The 26,487-nt window shown below is 39.6% G+C and overlaps 1 protein-coding gene across 1 annotated transcript in view; it reads left to right on the top strand.

Moving 5' to 3' along the window:
- The first annotated feature begins 231 nt into the window (after window positions 1-231).
- Window positions 232-26,487, top strand: part of STRIP2 (striatin interacting protein 2) — a 165,819-nt gene continuing 139,563 nt past the window's right edge. Inside the window, exon 1 of the mRNA XM_053716370.1 lies at window positions 232-323. Coding sequence (XP_053572345.1) covers window positions 247-323 — 77 coding nt within the window. The 5' untranslated portion in view covers window positions 232-246. The remainder of the gene's footprint in view (window positions 324-26,487) is intronic.

Here is a 26,487-nt window from a genome sequence, read left to right on the forward strand (position 1 = left end):
ACAAGCCAGGCTGATTAATACGTTTTACCTCTTCTAATTTTAAGAAAACTGCATGATTGCAATAAAGTGTTCATAACTAAATAGGAATTTGCTCATGTGTAATCATTTCCTACACAAGAATAGCTTGGTTAAATTCCTTTTTCTAACTAGTGATTTTACCCCGTTTGTCATAGTACAGTTCTTACTAACAGTTCATTGTTTCTTGTGGCTCGGTAGTGATGTGGGCTAACATTCCCCTTTTTTCTCATGTCTAGGAATAGCCAGGCCTGTAGCAGTGCACTAAGGAAGCCAGCCCTGTCCCTCGCTGACAGCACAGAGCTCAGGTAATGTCCATGAATACATTCTATGTACTCTTACAGAATCTTTAACAATGACCCAAATCCAAGTCTACTGATGATGAATCTATAGCTGTAGCGCTAAGACTGTATGTTCTTCTGTTCCTATGTGAGGCACATGCGCCTCCAATCCCTTGTGTCCACTTAGCAACATAACTTCAGGTGTGTGTTCATCTGATCTAGTTTCTTCCCATTCACTTGTTGTTGTGCAGGAATACATTTAGTTTTATTGTTTTCAGAAAATGGAAAGAGTCCACGAGCCATGACAGTGAGATTAAACTCCAGTTCACTAAGAGGAGACAAATACCCCCAACATACCAGATCTATTAATTCCTCCCTCTTTCCCATAATCCCTTAGTCGATTTTTTTTTTTGCATCCAGCAAGGCATGAGGTGAATTCTGAAGTGCTGATCTTCGTGTGTCATTTGATAGGGGTTCTCTAACAGATTTGAGACTCATTTCCTCCTCAGAGGACCTATTCAGAGGGCAAGAGGGGTAGACAGTGCAGAGATCCCACCAGCCTCCTAAGTGAAATGTGGGCATGGCTGCCATTCCCCTGCTCTATGTGCTGCTCTTTGCAATAACCTTACAAATCCTTGACACTGTGCTTGCACTGCCTTGGATGGGCCTGTACTGGAAGCAGTCTTCTGCAGCTAAGGTGAGCAAGGTAGACAAAGGCGCTGACAAGTAAGGGTCCTGCACCTTCACAGCTTGTGGGCTATTATTATTATTATTATTATTATTATTATTATTTCATATAGCCAGGGGACATAATCACATACATCATTGAACACTTTGTATAGTTTTAGGCACTTTAGCACAAAAGAGAAGAACAAACCTGCGGTCTGGTCCCCTCTCTTGGCGGTATCAGAAAAGGCATATAGGCAAACAAGAATATATCCATTATTGTTCCATATTAAAACACTGCACACACACCCACTGGTATAGAAGCCATCCGGTGATGGATGTAAGATAGTTTTCTTGCTGCAAGACAAAAAAAAAGGCCAGGTTAAGTCCACTACGTGCCTCAAAAGCCAGACATTTCCAAGTCCATGTTGAAGTCTGGTTCCTCTTGCTCTCAGTCCAAACAGGCCAAAAAATACAGCCCCCTCCTCCAAATCTGTATGATGGTCTGGCCTATGCTTAAACCAGATGAAGTTGGTGGGGGGCAGATTTAGACTTTTTCAGGAGGATTAGGAGAAGTTGGTTCAGTATCCATAGACTTTGGTTTTGCCCTCCTTGAGAAAGATTCCTCCTTTGTCATATTCCCAAAGTTCCTTTAAAAGCCAGAGCCACCTTGGCATGTGTGACAGACCTAGAAACTATGGGAGTTATTAATTTTCCATTAGAGGAACCGAATCAAGAGTTCCAGTCCAATTTTTTTTTTTTTTTTATGTTGCAAAGAAGGAAGGTATCATAATAGTCTCTTAGTTGGGAGAGTGATTTCCGTTCCTGCTGTTGTAAGGCGTACTGTACCTTTTTAAGGAGGCCTAGAAAATCAATTAGGCCTTAATTGTAGTAGTCTTTATAAGCTCTATGTTTTCAGCATGTGTTGATTGTGTATTAAGTTAATTCCTCTTATTCTGGCAATTACTATTTGGATATACTGGTTTGACTTCTGCTTCCCCTGACTCCGCTTCTGTTTAACCTTTTGTTTGGACTGACTTAGTTTATGAATTTAGCTTGTTTGTGGGCACTGCATTTGTTTAATGATTTTGTGCTGCTTTTTCCTGTGAGACTTTGACCCAGTCTGTCTGATTTACAGTAGATTAACCTTTACCCTGGATTCCTTTTCCATCAGAAGATCTACATTTAAGTAACTTTTATAATTTTATATTCGTCTGGATAGCGAGACTAAACTTTATCAAAGTTATGTATTTCTTTGATATTTGAATTTACAAATTTGCAGTTACTTTCTAGTAATTAATTGTTGTTTATTTTGTAGGAGCTGATTAAAATACTATCTCTTACCCCTGGCCTTTGTTTGAAAACTGTGTTTACGTCCAGTGCTCTAGCAAGGGCTTGTGGTGAGCTGGGCCTCTCAGCCATTGATTTCAGCTTTTTTCATTCTGAAACAGCACTCTACCTGACACAATGCACTCTTGGACAGAAAAGCGGTTTGCTGTTTGTTACAGAAAGGACTTTCATGCCCCTTTTAGATCTCAGTACAAATTTCTGAAAGTTCTGAGTTATTTAGTGCAGGAGGTTCAATTTATATCTACCATAGACTTGGTGCTTTTTTACATATCCCTATGTGCAGGGATCATACTAAATTCCTTATATTTCACAGAGCAAAAAGAGGAGGGGCATTGTAATTTATGTTGACAATTCCATAAAGTACACCCCCTTACAAAAATGTACCTCTCCTGCCACCTTTGTTTTCCTTTCTGGCACAATTGAGATCCCGTACAGTAAATCAATCATTGTTGCAGGAATCTACCGCCCACCTAGCTCCCCTGTGCATTCCCTTTCTGACATAGCACAGCTCCTTAGTGAAACCATAGCTCAAAACGCAAAAAGTGAAATATTGGTCTTTGGAGATTTTAATATTGATTGGCTGAATCCTAAAAACAATAGTTCTTGCTCGCCGTTTAAGACTTTGCAGCTAACGCAATTAATCTCCTCCCCAACTCGCATAAACATTAAAAGCCATAATCACACCCTGCTCGATTGGATTCTCTCCACTTCTCCTGACCGAATCCAGGAGGCAGGTGTTCTCCCTAACAGTTTCAGTGACCACTGCTTAGTGTACTGCGTGCGCAAAATAAAGGCTACTAAATCCTCTCCCAAGGTTAAAATCACCAGGTCCCTCAATAAATGTAATCTTTGATCATTTCTAAATGACATCAAGAACCTCCCCTGGCACAGATTAAACCTAATTCCAGATTTAGACTCTGCAGTTGAATGCTTTCAGTCCGAACTCCTACAAGTTTGGAATTTGCATGCCCCGCTGCGTAAGGTGAGAGTAAAAGGAGCACATTTGGATTGGATCACAGCTGACCTCATTCAAATGTACCAGTTTCTGGATTCATTGTGGTCAAAGTTCAAGCATACTGGCTCTATGAACGATCACTGTGTATATAGACAATGGCAAAATATATGCACTAAACAAACAAAATTGACCAAGGCCCAATATTTCTGTGAAAATCTGAACAATAATATATCAAACCCTAGAAAGTTTTGGAAATACATAAATAACTTACACACTCCCCCCAATCCACTCCAAACCCTCCACTGTCAAAGTGGACAACCAAACCCTGCAACTTCCCTTAAAAGTAGCAAATGCCTTTAACAATTATTTTGTCAGATGCTCCACCACCCTGATTGACAAACTAATAAATGACACGCATCCTGAAAGTACAAATGTGGATCAGGCACCACTAAATCTGCAAAGACCCAATATAGAGAAGTTCAATTTTTGACCTGTACCCATCAATGTCGTTAAACACCTTAATAATCTAAAAATGAAAAAACAGTCTGGACCTGATCAAATCCCAACAATGCTGTTGAAGCTCAGTGTGCTGGCAATTGCTAAACCTGTCACAACCCTAATTAACTAATCCTTGGTGTCTGGATACATACCCAAACTTTTGAAGACAGCAAGAGTAGTGCCTATCCATAAAAGTGGTGAGATAACCTTGGTTAATAACTATCGCCCAATATCATTGCTCCCAGTATTGTCAAAAATCTTAGAAAAATGCATCCATACGCAACTATGTGAGTATTACCAGCGATCTAACTATCTGACCCCTGATCAATGAGGTTTTCACCCGAATCACTCCACTACAACTGCCCTCCTAAAAGTTTGCAACGACATCCAAACTGGCATGGAACAACGAGACCTAACTGGAGCAATTTCCTTGATTTTGCAAAGGCCTTTGACACAGTAGACCATGACATACTACTGCTCAAACTAAAAAAACTCAGGTATTGGAGATCTTCCGCTAACCTGGTTTCGATCATATGTATCGGATCGATCACAATATGTCTCCATTTCTGACAGCAACTCCCTCCCTCTCCCAGTCACGTGTAGTGTTCCCCAAGGTTCCATTCTCGGCCCCCTACTATTCACATTATTTATAAATGATCTGCCAAATGTCTGCAAATCCTTAACTGTACACATGTACGCAGACAACATGGCAATCTATGCAAACAAATCCGATCTGCTGCAGCTTGAAGCAGTGCTCCAAGACCAGTTCGCAGAAGTAGAAAAGTGGATCTCAAAAAACAAATTCTTCCTAAACACTGACAAAACTGTCACAATTATCTTTGGAATGGGACCTAAATTACACAAACTACAAAATTCCCATCTACGCATCAAAACAAAATCAAATTGCACGCTGACCGCAGTCCACTCTTTCAAATACTTGGGTATGTTGTTAGACCCCAATCTATCTTTTGGCCTTCACATAGAAAAAATTGCCTCTAAACTTTATCCAAAACTAGGTGCCCTGTACAGAAACAAATCCTGCCACAGTCCTACAGTAAAGGAAAAGATTGTACAGCAAATGCTGATGCCAATCATGGATTATTGGGATGTAGTATATGCACCTGCACCGCAAACTCACCTTAATAAACTTAATACACTGTATAACTCGTTCTGCCGCTTTGTGCTACAATGTAACTACAGGGCCCACCATTGTGACATGCTAAAAGAACTAAACTGACTGTCGCTGGAATCCAGACGCACCCTCCAGCCTTGTGTTTAAGAGCTTTTCTGGAAAGCTCCCACCCTACCTGAGCAGAATGCTCCCCCCGGCTATTCCCACCTCCTATAACCTCCTATCCAGTACCAGCACATTATTTAGCTTGCCTCCATACAAAAAGAAAGCAGCTCGATCCTCCTTTTCCTACAGTACCACAGTTATGGAATGACCTCCCGCACACTTTCAAACCTTCCCCAAGCCTAAAATCCTTTAAGAGATCCCTCTCTACATATCTCAAAACAGAATGCACCTGTCATGGTTGATTATATATTTCCTACCTGTTCTATGTAAATTTTGCATATATTATGTATTATTATTGTTTTTGTATTTTATTGTACCTTATTGTATCAATGCAATGTTTTGTGGACCCAGGACACACTTGAAAACAAGAGAAATCTCAATGTATCCTTCCTGGTAAAATATTTTATAAATAAATAAAAAATAATAAATAAATAATATATGCCTTTCTAAACAGATATCAATAGTTTGTAGCGTTTACAGCACCCAGAAATTTTACCAAGGTTCTCGGAGCACTATTGTCAGTAGTGAGAACTAAGGGGACTGCAGTAGTTCCTTACCTAGACTACATTCTGGTACAGGCTACCTCTCTCCAAATGAAAGAGCACGTTTCTTCAGTTTCTTCATATTCTTTTCTTCCTTCAGTCATTCAATGCATGGAAGTAGTAGGTCTCATGGTAGCGGCTTTAAATGCTGTATCATTTGCCAGATTCCATGTACATCCTCTACAACTAAAAGTTTGCAGCAATGGAACAGAGAATACAAGGGTCAGTCTCAGAAGATCTCCTTAGACGTCAAGACAAGTCTGTCCCTAACTTGATACAGAAATTGAAAAGAAAATGCAGCGCAAAAACCAAAACTCCACTCTTAAGCTGCTCACATGAAACTATCTCCTTCCTTTGTAGTAAAAAATAATATATATATATATAAAGTGATATAAAGTAGTGAGGCGCTAATGTAGCAAAGCGTGCAAAATCTAAATGCCAAAGTGTTACTTTCTGTATTAACTTAGTCTGTAATATCAGCAATCTTCTAGCGTGTTGAATAAGCTCACACAATCTGATAGTTTAGTGCATGTGAATTTATCAAAGAATCTAAAGTGACTGAAAAATGAGTGAGGAGTTAATATAACCAAAACTAAGAAGTGTGAAATCACATGTGGACCTAATCGGTATTATTATTATCATTTATTTGTATAGCGCCGCCAAATTCCGTAGCGCTGGGTACAATGATAGGGGTATACAATGACAACATTTTGATAAAAATGCAAAATATAAAACTAAACCAATCTGGTACAGGAGGAAGAGGGCCCTGCTCCAGAGAGCTCACAGTCTATAGGTTTAGGGTGCAGAGACATAAGGTTGGGGTAGCTTGTTACATCAGTTGTAGTTGCAGCAGTGAGTCAGGCAGTTCATGTATTAGTTTGGTTCGGATGAGGGATGGAGGAGAGATGGTAGCCTCTCTGAATAGGTGAGTTTTCCAGGAGCGTCTGAAGCTATACAAGGTTGGAGACAGTCTTATGGAGCGGGGTAGAGAGTTCCAGAGGACAGGAGCAGCACGTGCGAAGGAGTAGAGAGACTTAGGTCAGAGGTTAATCGAAGAGGACGGGATGGGGAATATTTCACGATAAGAGAGGAAATATAGTTGGGAGTTAGACTATTTAGTGCTTTGTAAGTTAGGGTTAATACTTTAAATTGTATTCTGGAGTGTATGGGGAGCCAGTGTAGAGACTGGCAGAGCGGAGTCGCTGATGTAGATCGGCGACTTAGGTGGATGAGTCTAGCTGAAGCATTCATAATAAATTGGAGGGAGGAGAGGCGGTGTTTTGGAAGGCCATTTAGGAGTAGGTTGCAGTAATCAATGCGTGACAAAATGAAGGAATGAATAAGTATTTTTGTCATTTTTTGAGTAAGGAAGGGAGGAATTCTGGAAATGTTGCGTAGGTGTGAACGGCAGGATTTGGTAAGCGCTTGTATATGTGGGTTGAATGTGAGCTTTGAGTCTAGTGTGACCCCAAGACAGCGAACCTGGGGTGAGGTGTTGGGAATAGAGTCTCCAACTGTCAGAGAAATGTCAGGTGTTGGATGTCTCGAAAAGGGGGGGGGGGGGGGATAAGAAGCAGCTCAGTTTTGGACAGATAGTTGGAGGTAGTGTGAAGGCATCAAAGAGTAAATTGCAGAGAGGCAGTTGGGAATCTGGTTGAGTAAAGAGGGAGAGATATCAGGAGAGGAAAGATAGATTTTGGTATCATCAGCATATAAGTGGTACTGGAATCCAAAGGAGGCTATAAGATTTCCAAGGGAGGATGTATACAGAGAGAAAAGCAAGGAACCCAAGACAGAGCCTTGAGGTACTCCAACTGAGAGAGGCATAGGATCGCAAGATATGTTAAAGGAAACTGAAAACGAGCAGTTTGAGAGATATGAGGCAAACCAGGAGAGGGTTGTGTCTCAGATGCCAAATGAATGTAGTATTTTTATGAGGAGAGGATGGTCGACTGTGTCAAAAGCTGCAGATGGGTCAAGAAGAATTAGTAATATCAACTAACTTATAACATCTGAAATAGGCTCACACTGTGAATTTATTAAATTCAAATTTGCAAACAATCAAAAAAGTTGTCTTTCTTATATATCAACCTATTCAATAATATACTTGAAATAATTCAAATTAGCTTGCTCTATCTAAAAATTCATCTTGTGCAAATATATAAAAGACTTTAAAGCATATGGTCTTGACCTTCTAAACAAATATAATCTCAAATGGTATAAAAGGTATGTAAAAAGGGGGACGTCTCCCCAGTGCAAATATGCGTGGTCCTAAAGCTTATTACTAGGTTCCCAGATTCATAAGCTAAAATCTCCGTATTTACTTGATTCCTTTATCGATGGACAATCTTCATATGATAATATTCTCCCACTACCACATAAGCAAAGTGATACCGAAGTAAAGGCGCTACTGCACCGTAGGAAAAACGTCAGTCTTACCTCTGTTCTTCGTTCTCAGTATCCTTTGCCAAAGAAGCCAGCTGACAGTGACGTCGCATTGAATGTTTATATAACTTGCGCAAGTTACCGTTGCTGGGATAATGTCTCAAGCTGTAATTTATTCTCAGACACTCTCTTGTTTATGCAGGTACTAGACCCTCTCCTCGATCAGCAAGGTCCGGATTTGTAGGACGATCAGTTAGAGCCAGTAGTTCAAACTGACACCGTCGTCAATGCGTTTCATCCATATGTGGGCTTTTTCAATATACTTGGTGTCAGTAGAATTCAAGTTGAAATACCCTGTGCTTTTTCCTTATTGATTGTTCGGTCTCAAGTTTTTTTTAAGTTGGTATTTAATGTTAATGAGGTATTTGTATGAGGATCTCAAATCGATACCTTTATTTTGCCCATACTTTGTCTCAAATGTATTAAAATATACTAAAACAGATATGTCACATCAGACCTTCTGTATTACCATATTGTAAAAATGAAGGTCTAAAAAAAAGCCACTAATATAAGGGGTGTATAAAGAATAATAAATATTAAGTAACAATAAAAGAATTTAAAATATATGAAAATAAAAAAATAAAAACATTTATCATATCCGGACTAATCTATGCAAAGTGTTATAAATGAAAAAATTGGGATGAATATAGAGCTGTAATAAAAACTTAAAAAATGATAATATACCGGCAGGGATTCAATAATTTATCCATATGAAGAGAAGAGTTGTTATAGTATAAAGACCAAAGAAGATGTAAAACAACACAGACTAGATTGGCCATTAACATATCTACTTTCTCATTCTACTAAAAATGGGAAGAGATGTCAAGTTAAGAATTGTGGCCATTTGGGTAGATGGTATTAAAATTATATATGAATTCGGCCTCCTTCCTTAGGAGTCTATTCTCAAATGTCCCTTACTTGGTGGCAGACTCACCAATCTCTTAATCAGGGGGCCTCCTTTCTCCAAATTGGGTCGTGATCACCACAAACGCTAGCCTGGGAAGCAGATTTTCTCTGTCGTCAATATCTTCACGATTATTATTACAACATGGGTCCACAAATATCTGCAACGTTTCAGGCCTAGCTCAGCCCTTCCTCGTGCATACCAGATCTTAACATTACCTGCCTTTAAAAAGGCTTATGCACACCTGTGTGACACAGAAATTCTAAGCTTTAGCTCCACTTAGTGGATACTTATATTACTACATCATAAATGCACTTTTTACATTCAGAGTTTAAAGCATAACCATGTGAATTAAAATACATTCATTTATTTAGTTAAATAGTTAAAACCAATTTACACATTTCCTATTTACATACCTCATGGTATTTGCAAAGTATCAATCAATCTCCAGCCCTCCTATTACTAAATTCACGGTTTAACCCCTTAGGGTACATTGTATCTAGGTGGTAGATCCAATACATCTCTCTTTTATTGAGAATGGCAATTCTATCACCCCCTCTCCTGGGTATTTTTATTTCCTCTATTATTTGAAATCTTAATTGACTGATGTTATGTCCCTTTTCCAAAAAGTGACCTGCTACTGGAGCATTTTTTTTCTTGCAACGTATGTTTGACTTGTGTTCTGTAATGTGGTCTCTTATCTGCCTGGTCGTTTGACCTACATAAAAAAGGGAACATGGGCACTTTATAATATAGATATGCAGTGTGATAGTGTCCTTGCCCCCAGAGACAGCTCTGATCCATGCTGGCCTCCGGTACCTCTCTGTGCCCAGGCGCATACTGCTGATAACGATCCTAATGGCAGCAAAATTGCTAATCGCATGAAATTGGAAGAAACCTAACTCTCCCAGCTGGCAAGCCTTGATCCAACTTATCTCCTACTTCAGATCCATGGAGAGTTATGTATATAATTCATGCCAACAAACCGATCTGTACGCCTTGACATGGGAGCCATGGGACTCTGGGAGAGGGAAAAATAATTTCTCTGTAAAGTAGAGAATCCCTGATTTTAGACTGATGAAAACATTGATAGGGAGGGGACAGTACAATATCCCCCCTCCCGGCGGGTCCCCAACCCCCCTTTTTCTTTTTTAAGACACGATGAGTCCACGGATCATCTTAATTACTAATGGGATATTCACCTCCTGGTCAGCAGGAGGAGGCAAAGAGCATCACAGCAGAGCTGTTAAATAGCTCCTCCCTTCGCTCCCACTCCAGTCATTCTCTTTGCCTATGTTAGTGATAGGAAGAGGTAAAGTGAGGTGTTAGATTGTTGTTTTTTTCTTGTGTCCTAATCCTTTTTCTCAGAAGGAAAGATTTCTGTTCAATATGGACGTGGCCCGTGCTTTACAGTTTTACCTGCAGGTGACTACGGACTGTTGTCAGTCTTCTTTGTTTGTGGTTTTCTCAGGAAAATGCAAGGGACAGAAAGCTTTGGCTACTTCTCTTTCTTTTTGGCTGAAGTGTATCTTACTTTTTGCATACGAGACTGCTGAACAGCGGCCTCCAGAGAGAGATACGGCTCATTCCTTGAGGGCTGTTGTTTCCTCATGGGCGTTCAACAATGAAGCTTTTGTGGAACAGATTTGCAAGGCTGCAACTTGGTCCTCTCTTCACACTTTTTAAAAGTTTTACTAGTTTGACACTTTTGCCTCGGCTGAGGCCGTTTTTGGGAGAAAGGTTCTTCAAGCAGTGGTGCCTTCCGTTTAGGTTCCCTGTCTTGTCCCTCCCATATCATCTGTGTACTCTAGCTTGGGTATTGAATCCCATTAGTAATTAAGATGATCCGTGGAATCATCGTGTCTTAAAAAAGAAAAGAAAATTTATGCTTACCTGATAAATGTATTTCTTTTTTGACACGATGAGTCCATGGCCCGCCCTGTTCTTGTAAGACAGGTTGTGGGTTATTGTAAACTTCAGACACCTCTGCACCTTGGCTTTTCCTTTCTCTTGCTAACTTCGGTCGAATGACTGGAGTGGGAGGGAAGGGAGGAGCTATTTAACAGCTCTGCTGTGGTGCTCTTTGCCTTCTCCTGCTGACCAGGAGGTGAATATCCCATTAGTAATTAATATGATCCGTGGACTCATCGTGTCAAAAAGAAATACATTTATCAGGTAAGCATAAATTTTCTTTTTTCTCTTCCCCCCCCCCCCCCCCCTGTTTCTCTCTTCCTCCTAATCCCATTACCCCACAGGCTTTTCCGATGGAACTACTGATATACAGACTCTTACTTACCCCCAGGGCCTTCTGGGCTCATTTGAGACTTATGCACAATACACTAAGTTTACTGATTGAGTCTCTGTGCCAAGACTTTTTCACAAAAACTATATTTCTAACAGACGTTAGCTAAAATGTAAAGACCAGAGGTTTACAACTTCTTAAGATGCACTGTTTTTGTTCTGACTCTTGCTCACTGTAAAACTTGTTTTGAACGTTGAAGGACAAATGTTTTTCTTCTCTTGTATTCATACATCTTTAGAAACATGTATGTTGTACTTTGAATTTCACCTCAATAAAAAATATTTGAAAAAAATAATATTCAAGGAGATTTATATGTAATATACAGTATATGTATTTTGTTTAATATATATTATATTTGTTTGCCTTAATAGGGCTGGGCAAACAAAACCCTAGCTGAAAGAAGACATTGGCTCCACACTAAGACAGACGGCTTCTAACCACAGTTTAATTAGTTAATTATAATAAAAGTTGCTAGCAGGAGCAAAGGGGTTAACCAGTCTGTGACTTGCTTTGAACTGCTGGAAGCCCTTGAACAGTACAGCAGCACAGCAAAATTCAAAATAACCAGACTTTAAGAGGTTAAGGCAACTCGTGTCCCTCTTACCATGATTCCCTGTTATGTTGCTCTAGCTATAATTTCTACTGCAGAGCGCTGGCTCAAGCAGAGACAGTCAGCACAACGCTCTGGCACAGGGAATGGGGTGACTTATATATATATATATATATATATATATATATATATGTAGTGCGCGACACCGCACTGGAACTGAGGAGGAGGGGATTCAGCAAAGCAGGAAAGATGATTCCTATTGACCCGTCGTGAAGGGGGTCTGCATTCTGGTAAGGCAGTGTGGCTGCCCCGCAAATCAAACTGGCTTCAAAGGCAGAGAAGGAGACTAACTGCAGCCTGAAACTTCTGCACTTAAGATCCTGAAAGTTCTGCACTTAACATCCTGCTTGAAATGTCTGCCTGGTCTCACCAGTCTAGACACATGCTCCACTCGAGCAAGCCCCAGTAAGACGTTCAGAGACAGTGGTAGCCCGGGACACAGAGGTATAGGGACTGCTAGTGAGCTAATTGCTGTGACTGCTCCTGTACTGGGCGGTGCTAATGCAACCGGTTCCAGGTCTGTGGAATACATAATGCTTAAAAACAACCTCTGAAGGGCGATTTAGTGATTCTCTTATCATTCAATCTGATTTACATCTTTTCTCCTTTTGTATTGCTAGCTATTGCTTCCAGCATGGCCTCGCAGGACTTGGTGTGCAGATCTAATCCAAATGTCCTCCAGCCAGTGTTGGCGTCTTCCTCTCAGGAAGGACTTTCTCTCTCAATGTCTCTTCTTTCATCAATACCTCAACTCTTTAAATGTGTCGGCATGGCGATTAAACGCTTTATTTCTTTCATAAAGGTGACATTTCCAGTATCCTCTCAGCAGCTGGGTACATGTAGTGCTGTTGAAGACAGAGGAGTCTGCAATACCTCCGATTGTAATGTCCACAGCGCTTTGTATTTTAAAAGATATCCTTTATTTGGACAGCAAGTTAAAACATAGTGACATTTCTGCCATTGCCACCATTAATCATGCATACAGCAGTGAGAACAATCTGTATGCATGATTAAGGGTCAAAATTAGTCACAGGCCTGCTGGCTGTTGGTTTGTGGGTATACTCCTTACACAGATTCTCTACTGTGGCATACACAGCACTGGATTAGCTCCCCCTACTGGTCGCAGTCTGTCTGCAGCGGCTAAGCACAGTAGAGTGTGTGAATTTAAGGTAAGTAAAAACACACTTTACACTCACATAGCCCACAGGCTATTAGCAGGTGCGTTATCAATGTTACAGGATTGCCAGGGACATCTTACAATAGACACACTTTTCACTAGGCTTTTATGTTCAGTCTAGCTGAGTTGTATGGAAATTTTGCAGTCTATACAAGTTCTCTTAGTGATATTATTATTTTTACCTCTAAATAGGACAGTTATTTTTTATTTATTTGGTTAATTTTATTTTTCAACATTTACAGCCACACGCCTTTTATTTCTGTTAGCACGTGTCATTTGAACTTTCAGTTACTGAAATGCGTGCTCCGGTTTAATCTATTAGCACCTGCCGGCTTTTTCTTTCATATATTTCTTATGCGCTACTGAGGTTAATGCTAGTTTTGGGTTAGTGTGCCTCTTTATTTTTATACCTGGAGGGAAGAGTAAAATGTTTCGGGCAGCACAGTATTTCAATGTTTTTTCCCGTACTATCTGCCTAACGTTTTTTCTTCTCTGTGCATTTGAGGTTCCGATTTGGCCTCTGCAATATGTGATGCCTGTGTAAGGTTTGTGGTTTTTTGAAGGGGTAAGAATTTGATTTCTGATATTTTGCATATCATTTTGTTTTTATAGCTCCTTTTTCACTCAAATGAACTCTATTTATGTATATTGCTTTATAGTAATTACTGTGTACTGTCTCGTATTTTTATTTTAAAGTCCCTGATTCACTGTTTCTATTATTGTCTTCTATTACAATAATTTGAATTTCTTTCATGTAATTAACAAGAGTCCATGAGCTAGTGACGTATGGGATATACATTCCTACCAGGAGGGGCAAAGTTTCCCAAACCTTAAAATGCCTATAAATACACCCCTCACCACACCCACAAATCAGTTTTACAAACTTTGCCTCCAAGGGAGGTGGTGAAGTAAGTTTGTGCTAGATTCTACGTTGATATGCGCTCCGCAGCAAGTTGGAGCCCGGTTTTCCTCTCAGCGTGCAGTGAATGTCAGAGGGATGTGAAGAGAGTATTGCCTATTGAATGCAGTGATCTCCTTCTACGGGGTCTATTTCATAAGGTTCTCTGTTATCGGTCGTAGAGATTCATCTCTTACCTCCCTTTTCAGATCGACGATATACTCTTATATTTACCATTACCTCTACTGATTCTCGTTTCAGTACTGGTTTGGCTTTCTACAAACATGTAGATGAGTGTCCTGGGGTAAGTAAGTCTTATTTTCTGTGACACTCTAAGCTATGGTTGGGCACTTTATTTATAAAGTTCTAAATATATGTATTCAAACATTTATTTGCCTTGACTCAGAATGTTCAACTTTCCTTATTTTCAGACAGTCAGTTTCATATTTGGGATTATGCATTGAATTATCATATTTTTCTTACCTCAAAAATTTGACTTTTTTCCCTGTGGGCTGTTAGGCTCGCGGGGGCTGAAAATGCTTCATTTTATTGCGTCATTCTTGGCGCGGACTTTTTTGGCGCAAAAATTCTTTTCCGTTTCCGGCGTCATACGTGTCGCCGGAAGTTGCGTCATTTTTTGACGTTATTTTGCGCCAAAAATGTCGGCGTTCCGGATGTGGCGTCATTTTTGGCGCCAAAAGCATTTAGGCGCCAAATAATGTGGGCGTCTTATTTGGCGCTAAAAAATATGGGCGTCGCTTTTGTCTCCACATTATTTCAGTCTCATTTTTCATTTGCTTCTGGTTGCTAGAAGCTTGATATTTGGCATTCTTTCCCATTCCTGAAACTGTCTTATAAGGAATTTGATCTATTTTGCTTTATATGTTGTTTTTTCTCTTACATATTGCAAGATGTCTCACGTTGCATCTGAGCCAGAAGATACTACAGGAAAATCACTGCCTGCTGGATCTACCAAAGCTAAGTGTATCTGCTGTAAACTTTTGGTAGCTATTCCTCCAGCTGTTGTTTGTAATAATTGTCATGACAAACTTGTTAAAGCAGATAATATTTCCTTTAGTAATGTACCATTGCCTGTTGCAGTTCCCTCAACATCTAAGGTGCAGAATGTTCCTGATAACATAAGAGATTTTGTTTCTGAATCCATAAAGAAGGCTTTGTCTGTTATTTCTCCTTCTAGTAAACGTAAAAAGTCTTTTAAATCTTCTCTCTCTACAGATGAATTTTTAAATGAACACCATCATTCTGATTCTTTGGACTCTTCTGGTTCAGAGGATTCTATCTCAGAGATTGATGCTGATAAATCTTCATATTTATTTAAGATGGAATTTATTCGCTCTTTACTTAAAGAAGTACTAATTGCTTTAGAAATAGAGGATTCTAGTCCTCTTGATACTAATTCTATACGTTTGGATAAGGTTTTTAAAGCTCCTGCGGTTATTCCAGAAGTTTTTCCTGTTCCTAATGCTATTTCTGCAGTAATTTCCAAAGAATGGGATAAATTGGGTAATTCATTTACTCCTTCTAAACGTTTTAAGCAATTATATCCTGTTCCGCCTGACAGGTTAGAATTTTGGGACAAAATCCCTAAAGTTGATGGGGCTATTTCTACCCTTGCTAAACGTACTACCATTCCTACGTCAGATGGTACCTCGTTTAAGGATCCTTTAGATAGAAAAATTGAATCTTTTCTAAGAAAAGCTTATCTGTGTTCAGGTAATCTTCTTAGACCTGCTATATCATTGGCTGATGTTGCTGCAGCTTCAACTTTTTGGTTGGAAACTCTAGCGCAACAAGTAACAAATCGTGATTCTCATGATATTATTATTCTTCTCCAGCATGCTAATAATTTTATCTGTGATGCCATTTTTGATATTATTAGAGTTGATGTTAGGTTTATGTCTCTGGCTATCTTAGCCAGAAGAGCTTTATGGCTTAAGACTTGGAATGCTGATATGGCTTCTAAATCAACTCTACTTTCCATTTCTTTCCAGGGAAAGGAACTTTTTTACCACAGGATAAAAAATCTAAAGGTAGAAACAGGGCTAACAATCGTTTTCGTTCCTTTCGTTTCAACAAAGAACAAAAGCCTGATCCTTCGTCCTCAGGAGCAGTTTCAGTTTGGAAACCATCTCCAGTCTGGAATAAATCCAAGCCTGCTAGAAAGGCAAAGCCTGCTTCTAAGTTCACATGAAGGTACGGCCCTCATTCCAGTTCAGCTGGTAGGGGGCAGGTTACGTTTTTTCAAAGAAATTTGGATCAATTCTGTTCACAATCTTTGGATTCAGAACATTGTTTCAGAAGGGTACAGAATTGGTTTCAAGATGAGACCTCCTGCAAAGAGATTTTTTCTTTCCCGTGTCCCAGTAAATCCAGTGAAAGCTCAAGCATTTCTGAATTGTGTTTCAGATCTAGAGTTGGCTGGAGTAATTATGCCAGTTCCAGTTCCGGAACAGGGGATGGGGTTTTATTCAAATCTCTTCATTGTACCAAAGAAGGAGAATTCCTTCAGACCAGTTCTGGATCTAAAATTATTGAATCGTTATGTAAGGATACCAACGTTCAAGATGGTAACTGTAAGGACTATATTGCCTTTTGTTCAGCAAGGGAATTATATGTCCACAATAGATTTACAGGATGCATATCTGCATATTCCGATTCATCCAGATCATTATCAGTTCCTGAGATTCTCTTTTCTAGACAAGCATTACCAATTTGTGGCTCTACCGTTTGGCCTTGCTACAGCTCCAAGAATTTTCACAAAGATTCTCGGTGCCCTTCTGTCTGTAATCAGAGAACAGGGTATTGTGGTATTTCCTTATTTGGACGATATCTTGGTTCTTGCTCAGTCTTTACATTTAGCAGAGTCTCATACGAATCGACTTGTGTTGTTTCTTCAAGATCATGGTTGGAGGATCAATTTACCAAAAAGTTCTTTGATTCCTCAAACAAGGGTAACCTTTCTGGGTTTCCAGATAGATTCAGTGTCCATGACTCTGTCTTTAACAGACAAGAGACGTCTAAAATTGATTACAGCTTGTCGAAACCTTCAGTCTCAATCATTCCCTTCGGTAGCCTTATGCATGGAAATTCTAGGTCTTATGACTGCTGCATCGGACGCGATCCCCTTTGCTCGTTTTCACATGCGACCTCTTCAGCTCTGTATGCTGAACCAATGGTGCAGGGATTACACGAAGATATATCAATTAATATCTTTAAAACCGATTGTTCGACACTCTCTAACGTGGTGGACAGATCACCATCATTTAATTCAGGGGGCTTCTTTTGTTCTTCCGACCTGGACTGTAATTTCAACAGATGCAAGTCTCACAGGTTGGGGAGCTGTGTGGGGATCTCTGACGGCACAAGGAGTTTGGGAATCTCAGGAGGTGAGATTACCGATCAATATTTTGGAACTCCGTGCAATTTTCAGAGCTCTTCAGTTTTGGCCTCTTCTGAAGAGAGAATCGTTCATTTGTTTTCAGACAGACAATGTCACAACTGTGGCATACATCAATCATCAAGGAGGGACTCACAGTCCTCTGGCTATGAAAGAAGTATCTCGAATTTTGGTTTGGGCGGAATCCAGCTCCTGTCTAATCTCTGCGGTTCATATCCCAGGTGTAGACAATTGGGAAGTGGATTATCTCAGTCGCCAAACGTTGCATCCGGGCGAATGGTCTCTTCACCCAGAGGTATTTCTTCAGATTGTTCAAATGTGGGGGCTCCCAGAGATAGATCTGATGGCCTCTCATCTAAACAAGAAACTTCCCAGGTATCTGTCCAGATCCCGGGATCCTCAGGCGGAGGCAGTGGATGCATTATCACTTCCTTGGAAGTATCATCCTGCCTATATCTTTCCGCCTCTAGTTCTTCTTCCAAGAGTAATCTCCAAGATTCTGAGGGAATGCTCGTTTGTTCTGCTAATAGCTCCGGCATGGCCTCACAGGTTTTGGTATGCGGATCTTGTCCGGATGGCATCTTGCCAACCATGGACTCTTCCGTTAAGACCAGACCTTCTGTCGCAAGGTCCTTTTTTCCATCCGGATCTGAAATCCTTAAATTTAAAGGTATGGAGATTGAACGCTTGATTCTTGGTCAAAGAGGTTTCTCTGACTCCGTGATTAATACTATGTTACAGGCTCGTAAATCTGTATCTCGAGAGATATATTATAGAGTCTGGAAGACTTATATTTCTTGGTGTCTTTCTCATCATTTTTCTTGGCATTCTTTTAGAATACCGAGAATTTTACAGTTTCTTCAGGATGGTTTAGATAAGGGTTTGTCCGCAAGTTCTTTGAAAGGACAAATCTCCGCTCTTTCTGTTCTTTTTCACAGAAAGATTGCTATTCTTCCTGATATTCATTGTTTTGTACAAGCTTTGGTTCGTATAAAACCTGTCATTAAGTCAATTTCTCCTCCTTGGAGTTTGAATTTGGTTCTGGGAGCTCTTCAAGCTCCTCCGTTTGAACCTATGCATTCATTGGACATTAAATTACTTTCTTGGAAAGTTTTGTTCCTTTTGGCCATCTCTTCTGCTAGAAGAGTTTCTGAATTATCTGCTCTTTCTTGTGAGTCTCCTTTTCTGATTTTTCATCAGGATAAGGCGGTGTTGCGAACTTCTTTTGAATTTTTACCTAAGGTTGTGAATTCCAACAACATTAGTAGAGAAATTGTGGTTCCTTCATTATGTCCTAATCCTAAGAATTCTAAGGAGAAATCGTTGCATTCTTTGGATGTTGTTAGAGCTTTGAAATATTATGTTGAAGCTACGAAATCTTTCCGTAAGACTTCTAGTCTATTTGTTATCTTTTCCGGTTCTAGGAAAGGCCAGAAAGCTTCTGCCATTTCTTTGGCATCTTGGTTGAAATCTTTAATTCATCTTGCCTATGTTGAGTCGGGTAAAATTCCGCCTCAGAGAATTACAGCTCATTCTACTAGGTCAGTATCTACTTCCTGGGCGTTTAGGAATGAAGCTTCGGTTGACCAGATCTGCAAAGCAGCAACTTGGTCCTCTTTGCATACTTTTACTAAATTCTACCATTTTGATGTATTTTCTTCTTCTGAAGCAGTTTTTGGTAGAAAAGTTCTTCAGGCAGCGATTTCAGTTTGAATCTTCTGCTTATGTTTTTCGTTAAACTTTATTTTGGGTGTGGATTATTTTCAGCAGGAATTGGCTGTCTTTATTTTATCCCTCCCTCTCTAGTGACTCTTGTGTGGAAAGATCCACATCTTGGGTAGTCATTATCCCATACGTCACTAGCTCATGGACTCTTGTTAATTACATGAAAGAAAACATAATTTATGTAAGAACTTACCTGATAAATTCATTTCTTTCATATTAACAAGAGTCCATGAGGCCCACCCTTTTTTGTGGTGGTTATGATTTTTTTGTATAAAGCACAATTATTCCAATTCCTTATTTTATATGCTTCGCACTTTTTTTCTTATCACCCCACTTCTTGGCTATTCGTTAAACTGATTTGTGGGTGTGGTGAGGGGTGTATTTATAGGCATTTTAAGGTTTGGGAAACTTTGCCCCTCCTGGTAGGAATGTATATCCCATACGTCACTAGCTCATGGACTCTTGTTAATATGAAAGAAATGAATTTATCAGGTAAGTTCTTACATAAATTATGTTATCTAAATACTACTCTGTGTATTGTCTTTTCATGATGCAGTTCACTGGAACTGTCTCCGATTCAGTAAATTTTAATTCTTTAGAGGGTAAATCCAATGATTACTTATTTCCTCAGTTTAAGTGAATATTTTGCAAGCTTACACTCATTGCTCCTCCAGCTCAGCTTTGCAATTTTTGTATGGATTACCTTATGCATTTTAATAAGTTTAATGCAGCTTTTGCCTCTAAAGGAATCTGTCCTCCTTCCACAGTTTAGTTCTTTAGAATTTGCTCCAGGATTTAAGGATTTGGTGCGATCAACAATTTCTGAAATGTTGGTGTCTATGCCTCCTCCAACTAAGCTCAAAAGGATTGTGTCTGTCAGCCTACTATTAATTTGCAGTATCTAGCATTTCTAAATCGTAAATGATTCAGCTATTCATCCTCTCATTGAATCAGACTAACGCCTCGGATTTGTCTTCTGAAGGTGAATAAATTTCAAATAATCAGGAGTTGTCCACTGATCAATACACTGAATCCTCTTCTTTTATGTTCAAGCTTAAACACCTTCTTACTCTGCTAAAAGAAGTTTTATATACTTTAGGTGTCCAAGTCCTTTTATCACAGGAGGAAAAGGCTGTCAAGCAATTAAACTTGATTTTCAAACCTATTGCTAAAACTCTAGAGGTTTTGCCAGTTCCTGAAGCTATTACAGAGATAATTACTAAGGAATGGTCCATGCCAGGTATACCTTTTAATCCAGCTTCAAAATGTTAGAAGATGTTCCTTTACCAAATTCTAGTATAGAGCTTTGTGAAACTATTCTACTTTTCCTTTACAGGATAGTACTTCTTTTAAGGATCCTATGGATTAAAAGTTAGTTTTTTCCCAGAAGGGCATTTTAGCAAACAGCTTTACTTCTCAGACCAGCAATACATATTAATTAGGTTGCTGCAGTTTCTACTCTGTGTTGTGACAATCTAGGGGGGGCTTGGCTGCACTGCCATCAATCAGCTGGGATTAGCTTGCCTGCACAGTAACCCTTTATTGCACAGAACCTCGTAGTGGTGTGTCCCTAATATATGTGTGATTAGATTCCCTGTACACGTAGCGCTTCCTGCAAGCTCATTCATCGCTACGAGGTTCTGTGCTAAAAAGGGTTACTGAGCAGGCAAGCTAATCCCAACTGATTGATGGTGGTGCAGCCAAGCTCCCCCCTAGTGAGAGAGAACAGACAATCTGCTTAAGGAAATGCTGGAGATAAAGCAGATGACTGTACAAGCCGTGCAGGGACAGCTGTGAGCGTTATGCTGATATCTGCATAGCACACATAATATATCCCTATACCGCACTGTGCCCGGGCGCCGCTCTGTGCGATGTGTCATTAGTCCCACGCATATTAAATATAGGCTTTTATTTCCTGGAGCTGGGGTTGCGAGCGCAAGCCTTTTATCATCCGTATTAATCAAGCATAACGCTCACAGCTGTACCTGCAGGGTTTATACTAGCTAGGGAGTGAGGAAAAAAGCATTGCTTTGTAGCCTAGTGTGCAGACATATTCATGTGTAGTGAGATCAATGCAAACTTTATTATCGTTTTTAGGAGCTTTAGCAGCAAAATTGATTATACATGTCAATTACAAACTTTATCTTCTTTGAATTCTTTATTTAAATACCCAATATTTTTTGGGTGTATATTGTCCCTTTAAATTAGTTTTTTTTTTGTCCGAGGTGATTTCTTCTGATAACTTCAATTAGGTTATTGTAGTTCCTTTTTTGTCCTAGTCCTCAGGATTCAATTGAAAGGCTTCTACATTATTTATATTAGTGAGAGCCTTACAGTTTCTTTCATGTAATTGGCAAGAGTCCATGAGCTAGTGACCTATGGGATATACAATCCTACCAGGAGGGGCAAAGTTTCCCAAACCTCAAAATGCCTATAAATACACCCCTCACCACACCCACAATTCAGTTTTACAAACTTTGCCTCCTATGGAGGTGGTGAAGTAAGTTTGTGCTAAGATTTCTACGTTGACATGCGCTTCTCAGCATTTTGAAGCCCGATTCGTCTCAGAGTACAGCGAATGTCAGAGGGTCGTGGAGAGTATCACCTATTGAATATGATGATTTTCCTAACGGGGGTCTATTTAATAGGTTCTTTATTATCGGTCTTAGAGATTCATCTCCTACCTCCCTTTTCAGATCGACGATATACTCTCAATTTACCATTACCTCTACTGATAACTGTTTCAGTACTGGTTTGGCTATCTGCTATATGTGGATGGGTGTCTTTTGGTAAGTATGTTTTTTATTATTTAAGACACCTCAGCTATGGTTTGGCACTTTATGCATTTATATAAAGTTCTAAATATATGTATTGTACTTATATTTGCCATGAGTCAGGTTCGTGTATTTCCTTTTGCAGATTGTCAGTTTCATATTTGGGAAAGTTAATATTGAGAAATATTTTTCTTACCTGGGGTTTAGTCTTTTCTTTCATGTAATTAGCAAGAGTCCATGAGCTAGTGACGTATGGGATATACATTCCTACCAGGAGGGGCAAAGTTTCCCAAACCTCAAAATGCCTATAAATACACCCCTCACCACACCCACAATTCAGTTTTACAAACTTTGCCTCCGATGGAGGTGGTGAAGTAAGTTTGTGCTAGATTCTACGTTGATATGCGCTCCGCAGCAAGTTGGAGCCCGGTTTTCCTCTCAGCGTGCAGTGAATGTCAGAGGGATGTGAGGAGAGTATTGCCTATTTGAATGCAGTGATCTCCTTCTACGGGGTCTATTTCATAGGTTCTCTGTTATCGGTCGTAGAGATTCATCTCTTACCTCCCTTTTCAGATCGACGATATACTCTTATATATACCATTACCTCTGCTGATTCTCGTTTCAGTACTGGTTTGGCTTTCTACAAACATGTAGATGAGTGTCCTGGGGTAAGTAAATCTTATTTTCTGTGACACTCTAAGCTATGGTTGGGCACTTTGTTTATAAAGTTCTAAATATATGTATTCAAACATTTATTTGCCTTGACTCAGAATGTTCAACTTTCCTTATTTCTTTCATGTAATTAACAAGAGTCCATGAGCTAGTGACGTATGGGATATACATTCCTACCAGGAGGGGCAAAGTTTCCCAAACCTTAAAATGCCTATAAATACACCCCTCACCACACCCACAAATCAGTTTTACAAACTTTGCCTCCAAGGGAGGTGGTGAAGTAAGTTTGTGCTAGATTCTACGTTGATATGCGCTCCGCAGCAAGTTGGAGCCCGGTTTTCCTCTCAGCGTGCAGTGAATGTCAGAGGGATGTGAAGAGAGTATTGCCTATTGAATGCAGTGATCTCCTTCTACGGGGTCTATTTCATAAGGTTCTCTGTTATCGGTCGTAGAGATTCATCTCTTACCTCCCTTTTCAGATCGACGATATACTCTTATATTTACCATTTCCTCTACTGATTCTCGTTTCAGTACTGGTTTGGCTTTCTACAAATATGTAGATGAGTGTCCTGGGGTAAGTAAGTCTTATTTTCTGTGACACTCTAAGCTATGGTTGGGCACTTTATTTATAAAGTTCTAAATATATGTATTCAAACATTTATTTGCCTTGACTCAGAATGTTCAACTTTCCTTATTTCCAGACAGTCAGTTTCATATTTGGGATTATGCATTGAATTATCATATTTTTTCTTACCTCAAAAATTTGACTTTTTTCCCTGTGGGCTGTTAGGCTCGCGGGGGCTGAAAATGCTTCATTTTATTGCGTCATTCTTGGCGCGGACTTTTTTGGCGCAAAAATTCTTTTCCGTTTCCGGCGTCATACGTGTCGCCGGAAGTTGCGTCATTTTTTGACGTTATTTTGCGCCAAAAATGTCGGCGTTCCGGATGTGGCGTCATTTTTGGCGCCAAAAGCATTTAGGCGCCAAATAATGTGGGCGTCTTATTTGGCGCTAAAAAATATGGGCGTCGCTTTTGTCTCCACATTATTTCAGTCTTATTTTTCATTTGCTTCTGGTTGCTAGAAGCTTGATGTTTGGCATTTTTTCCCATTCCTGAAACTGTCTTATAAGGAATTTGATCTATTTTGCTTTATATGTTGTTTTTTCTCTTACATATTGCAAGATGTCTCACGTTGCATCTGAGCCAGAAGATACTACAGGAAAACCACTGCCTGCTGGATCTACCAAAGCTAAGTGTATCTGCTGTAAACTTTTGGTAGCTATTCCTCCAGCTGTTGTTTGTAATAATTGTCATGACAAACTTGTTAAAGCAGATAATATTTCCTTTAGTGATGTACCATTGCCTGTTGCAGTTCCCTCAACATCTAAGGTGCAGAATGTTCCTGATAACATAAGAGATTTTGTTTCTGAATCCATAAAGAAGGCTTTGTCTGTTATTTCTCCTTCTAGTAAACGTAAAAAGTCTTTTAAATCTTCTCTCTCTACAGATGAATTTTTAAATGAACACCATCATTCTGATTCTTTGGACTCTTCTGGTTCAGAGGATTCTATCTCAGAGATTGATGCTGATAAATCTTCATATTTATTTAAGATGGAATTTATTCGCTCTTTACTTAAAGAAGTACTAATTGCTTTAGAAATAGAGGATTCTAGTCCTCTTGATACTAATTCTATACGTTTGGATAAGGTTTTTAAAGCTCCTGCGGTTATTCCAGAAGTCTTTCCTGTTCCTAATGCTATTTCTGCAGTAATTTCCAAGGAATGGGATAAATTGGGTAATTCATTTACTCCTTCTAAACGTTTTAAGCAATTATATCCTGTTCCGCCTGACAGGTTAGAATTTTGGGACAAAATCCCTAAAGTTGATGGGGCTATTTCTACCCTTGCTAAACGTACTACCATTCCTACGTCAGATGGTACCTCGTTTAAGGATCCTTTAGATAGAAAAATTGAATCTTTTCTAAGAAAAGCTTATCTATGTTCAGGTAATCTTCTTAGACCTGCTATATCATTGGCTGATGTTGCTGCAGCTTCAACTTTTTGGTTGGAAACTCTAGCGCAACAAGTAACAAATCGTGATTCTCATGATATTATTATTCTTCTCCAGCATGCTAATAATTTCATCTGTGATGCCATTTTTGATATTATTAGAGTTGATGTTAGGTTTATGTCTCTGGCTATCTTAGCCAGAAGAGCTTTATGGCTTAAGACCTGGAATGCTGATATGGCTTCTAAATCAACTCTACTTTCCATTTCTTTCCAGGGAAACAAATTATTTGGTTCTCAGTTGGATTCTATTATTTCAACTGTTACTGGTGGGAAAGGAACTTTTTTACCACAGGATAAAAAGTCTAAAGGTAAAAACAGGGCTAACAATCGTTTTCGTTCCTTTCGTTTCAACAAAGAACAAAAGCCTGATCCTTCGTCCTCAGGAGCAGTTTCAGTTTGGAAACCATCTCCAGTCTGGAATAAATCCAAGCCTGCTAGAAAGGCAAAGCCTGCTTCTAAGTTCACATGAAGGTACGGCCCTCATTCCAGTTCAGCTGGTAGGGGGCAGGTTACGTTTTTTCAAAGAAATTTGGATCAATTCTGTTCACAATCTTTGGATTCAGAACATTGTTTCAGAAGGGTACAGAATTGGTTTCAAGATGAGACCTCCTGCAAAGAGATTTTTTCTTTCCCATGTCCCAGTAAATCCAGTGAAAGCTCAAGCATTTCTGAATTGTGTTTCAGACCTAGAGTTGGCTGGAGTAATTATGCCAGTTCCAGTTCCGGAACAGGGGATGGGGTTTTATTCAAATCTCTTCATTGTACCAAAGAAGGAGAATTCCTTCAGACCAGTTCTGGATCTAAAATTATTGAATCGTTATGTAAGGATACCAACGTTCAAGATGGTAACTGTAAGGACTATATTGCCTTTTGTTCAGCAAGGGAATTATATGTCCACAATAGATTTACAGGATGCATATCTGCATATTCCGATTCATCCAGATCATTATCAGTTCCTGAGATTCTCTTTTCTAGACAAGCATTACCGATTTGTGGCTCTACCGTTTGGCCTTGCTACAGCTCCAAGAATTTTCACAAAGATTCTCGGTGCCCTTCTGTCTGTAATCAGAGAACAGGGTATTGTGGTATTTCCTTATTTGGACGATATCTTGGTACTTGCTCAGTCTTTACATTTAGCAGAGTCTCATACGAATCGACTTGTGTTGTTTCTTCAAGATCATGGTTGGAGGATCAATTTACCAAAAAGTTCTTTGATTCCTCAAACAAGGGTAACCTTTCTGGGTTTCCAGATAGATTCAGTGTCCATGACTCTGTCTTTAACAGACAAGAGACGTCTAAAATTGATTACAGCTTGTCGAAACCTTCAGTCTCAATCATTCCCTTCGGTAGCCTTATGCATGGAAATTCTAGGTCTTATGACTGCTGCATCGGACGCGATCCCCTTTGCTCGTTTTCACATGCGACCTCTTCAGCTCTGTATGCTGAACCAATGGTGCAGGGATTACACGAAGATATATCAATTAATATCTTTAAAACCGATTGTTCGACACTCTCTAACGTGGTGGACAGATCACCTTCGTTTAATTCAGGGGGCTTCTTTTGTTCTTCCGACCTGGACTGTAATTTCAACAGATGCAAGTCTCACAGGTTGGGGAGCTGTGTGGGGATCTCTGACGGCACAAGGAGTTTGGGAATCTCAGGAGGTGAGATTACCGATCAATATCTTGGAACTCCGTGCAGTTTTCAGAGCTCTTCAGTTTTGGCCTCTTCTGAAGAGAGAATCGTTCATTTGTTTTCAGACAGACAATGTCACAACTGTGGCATACATCAATCATCAAGGAGGGACTCACAGTCCTCTGGCTATGAAAGAAGTATCTCGAATTTTGGTTTGGGCGGAATCCAGCTCCTGTCTAATCTCTGCGGTTCAT

Source organism: Bombina bombina, chromosome 6 (assembly GCF_027579735.1).
Source record: "Bombina bombina isolate aBomBom1 chromosome 6, aBomBom1.pri, whole genome shotgun sequence".
Classification (NCBI taxonomy): Eukaryota; Metazoa; Chordata; class Amphibia; order Anura; family Bombinatoridae; genus Bombina; species Bombina bombina.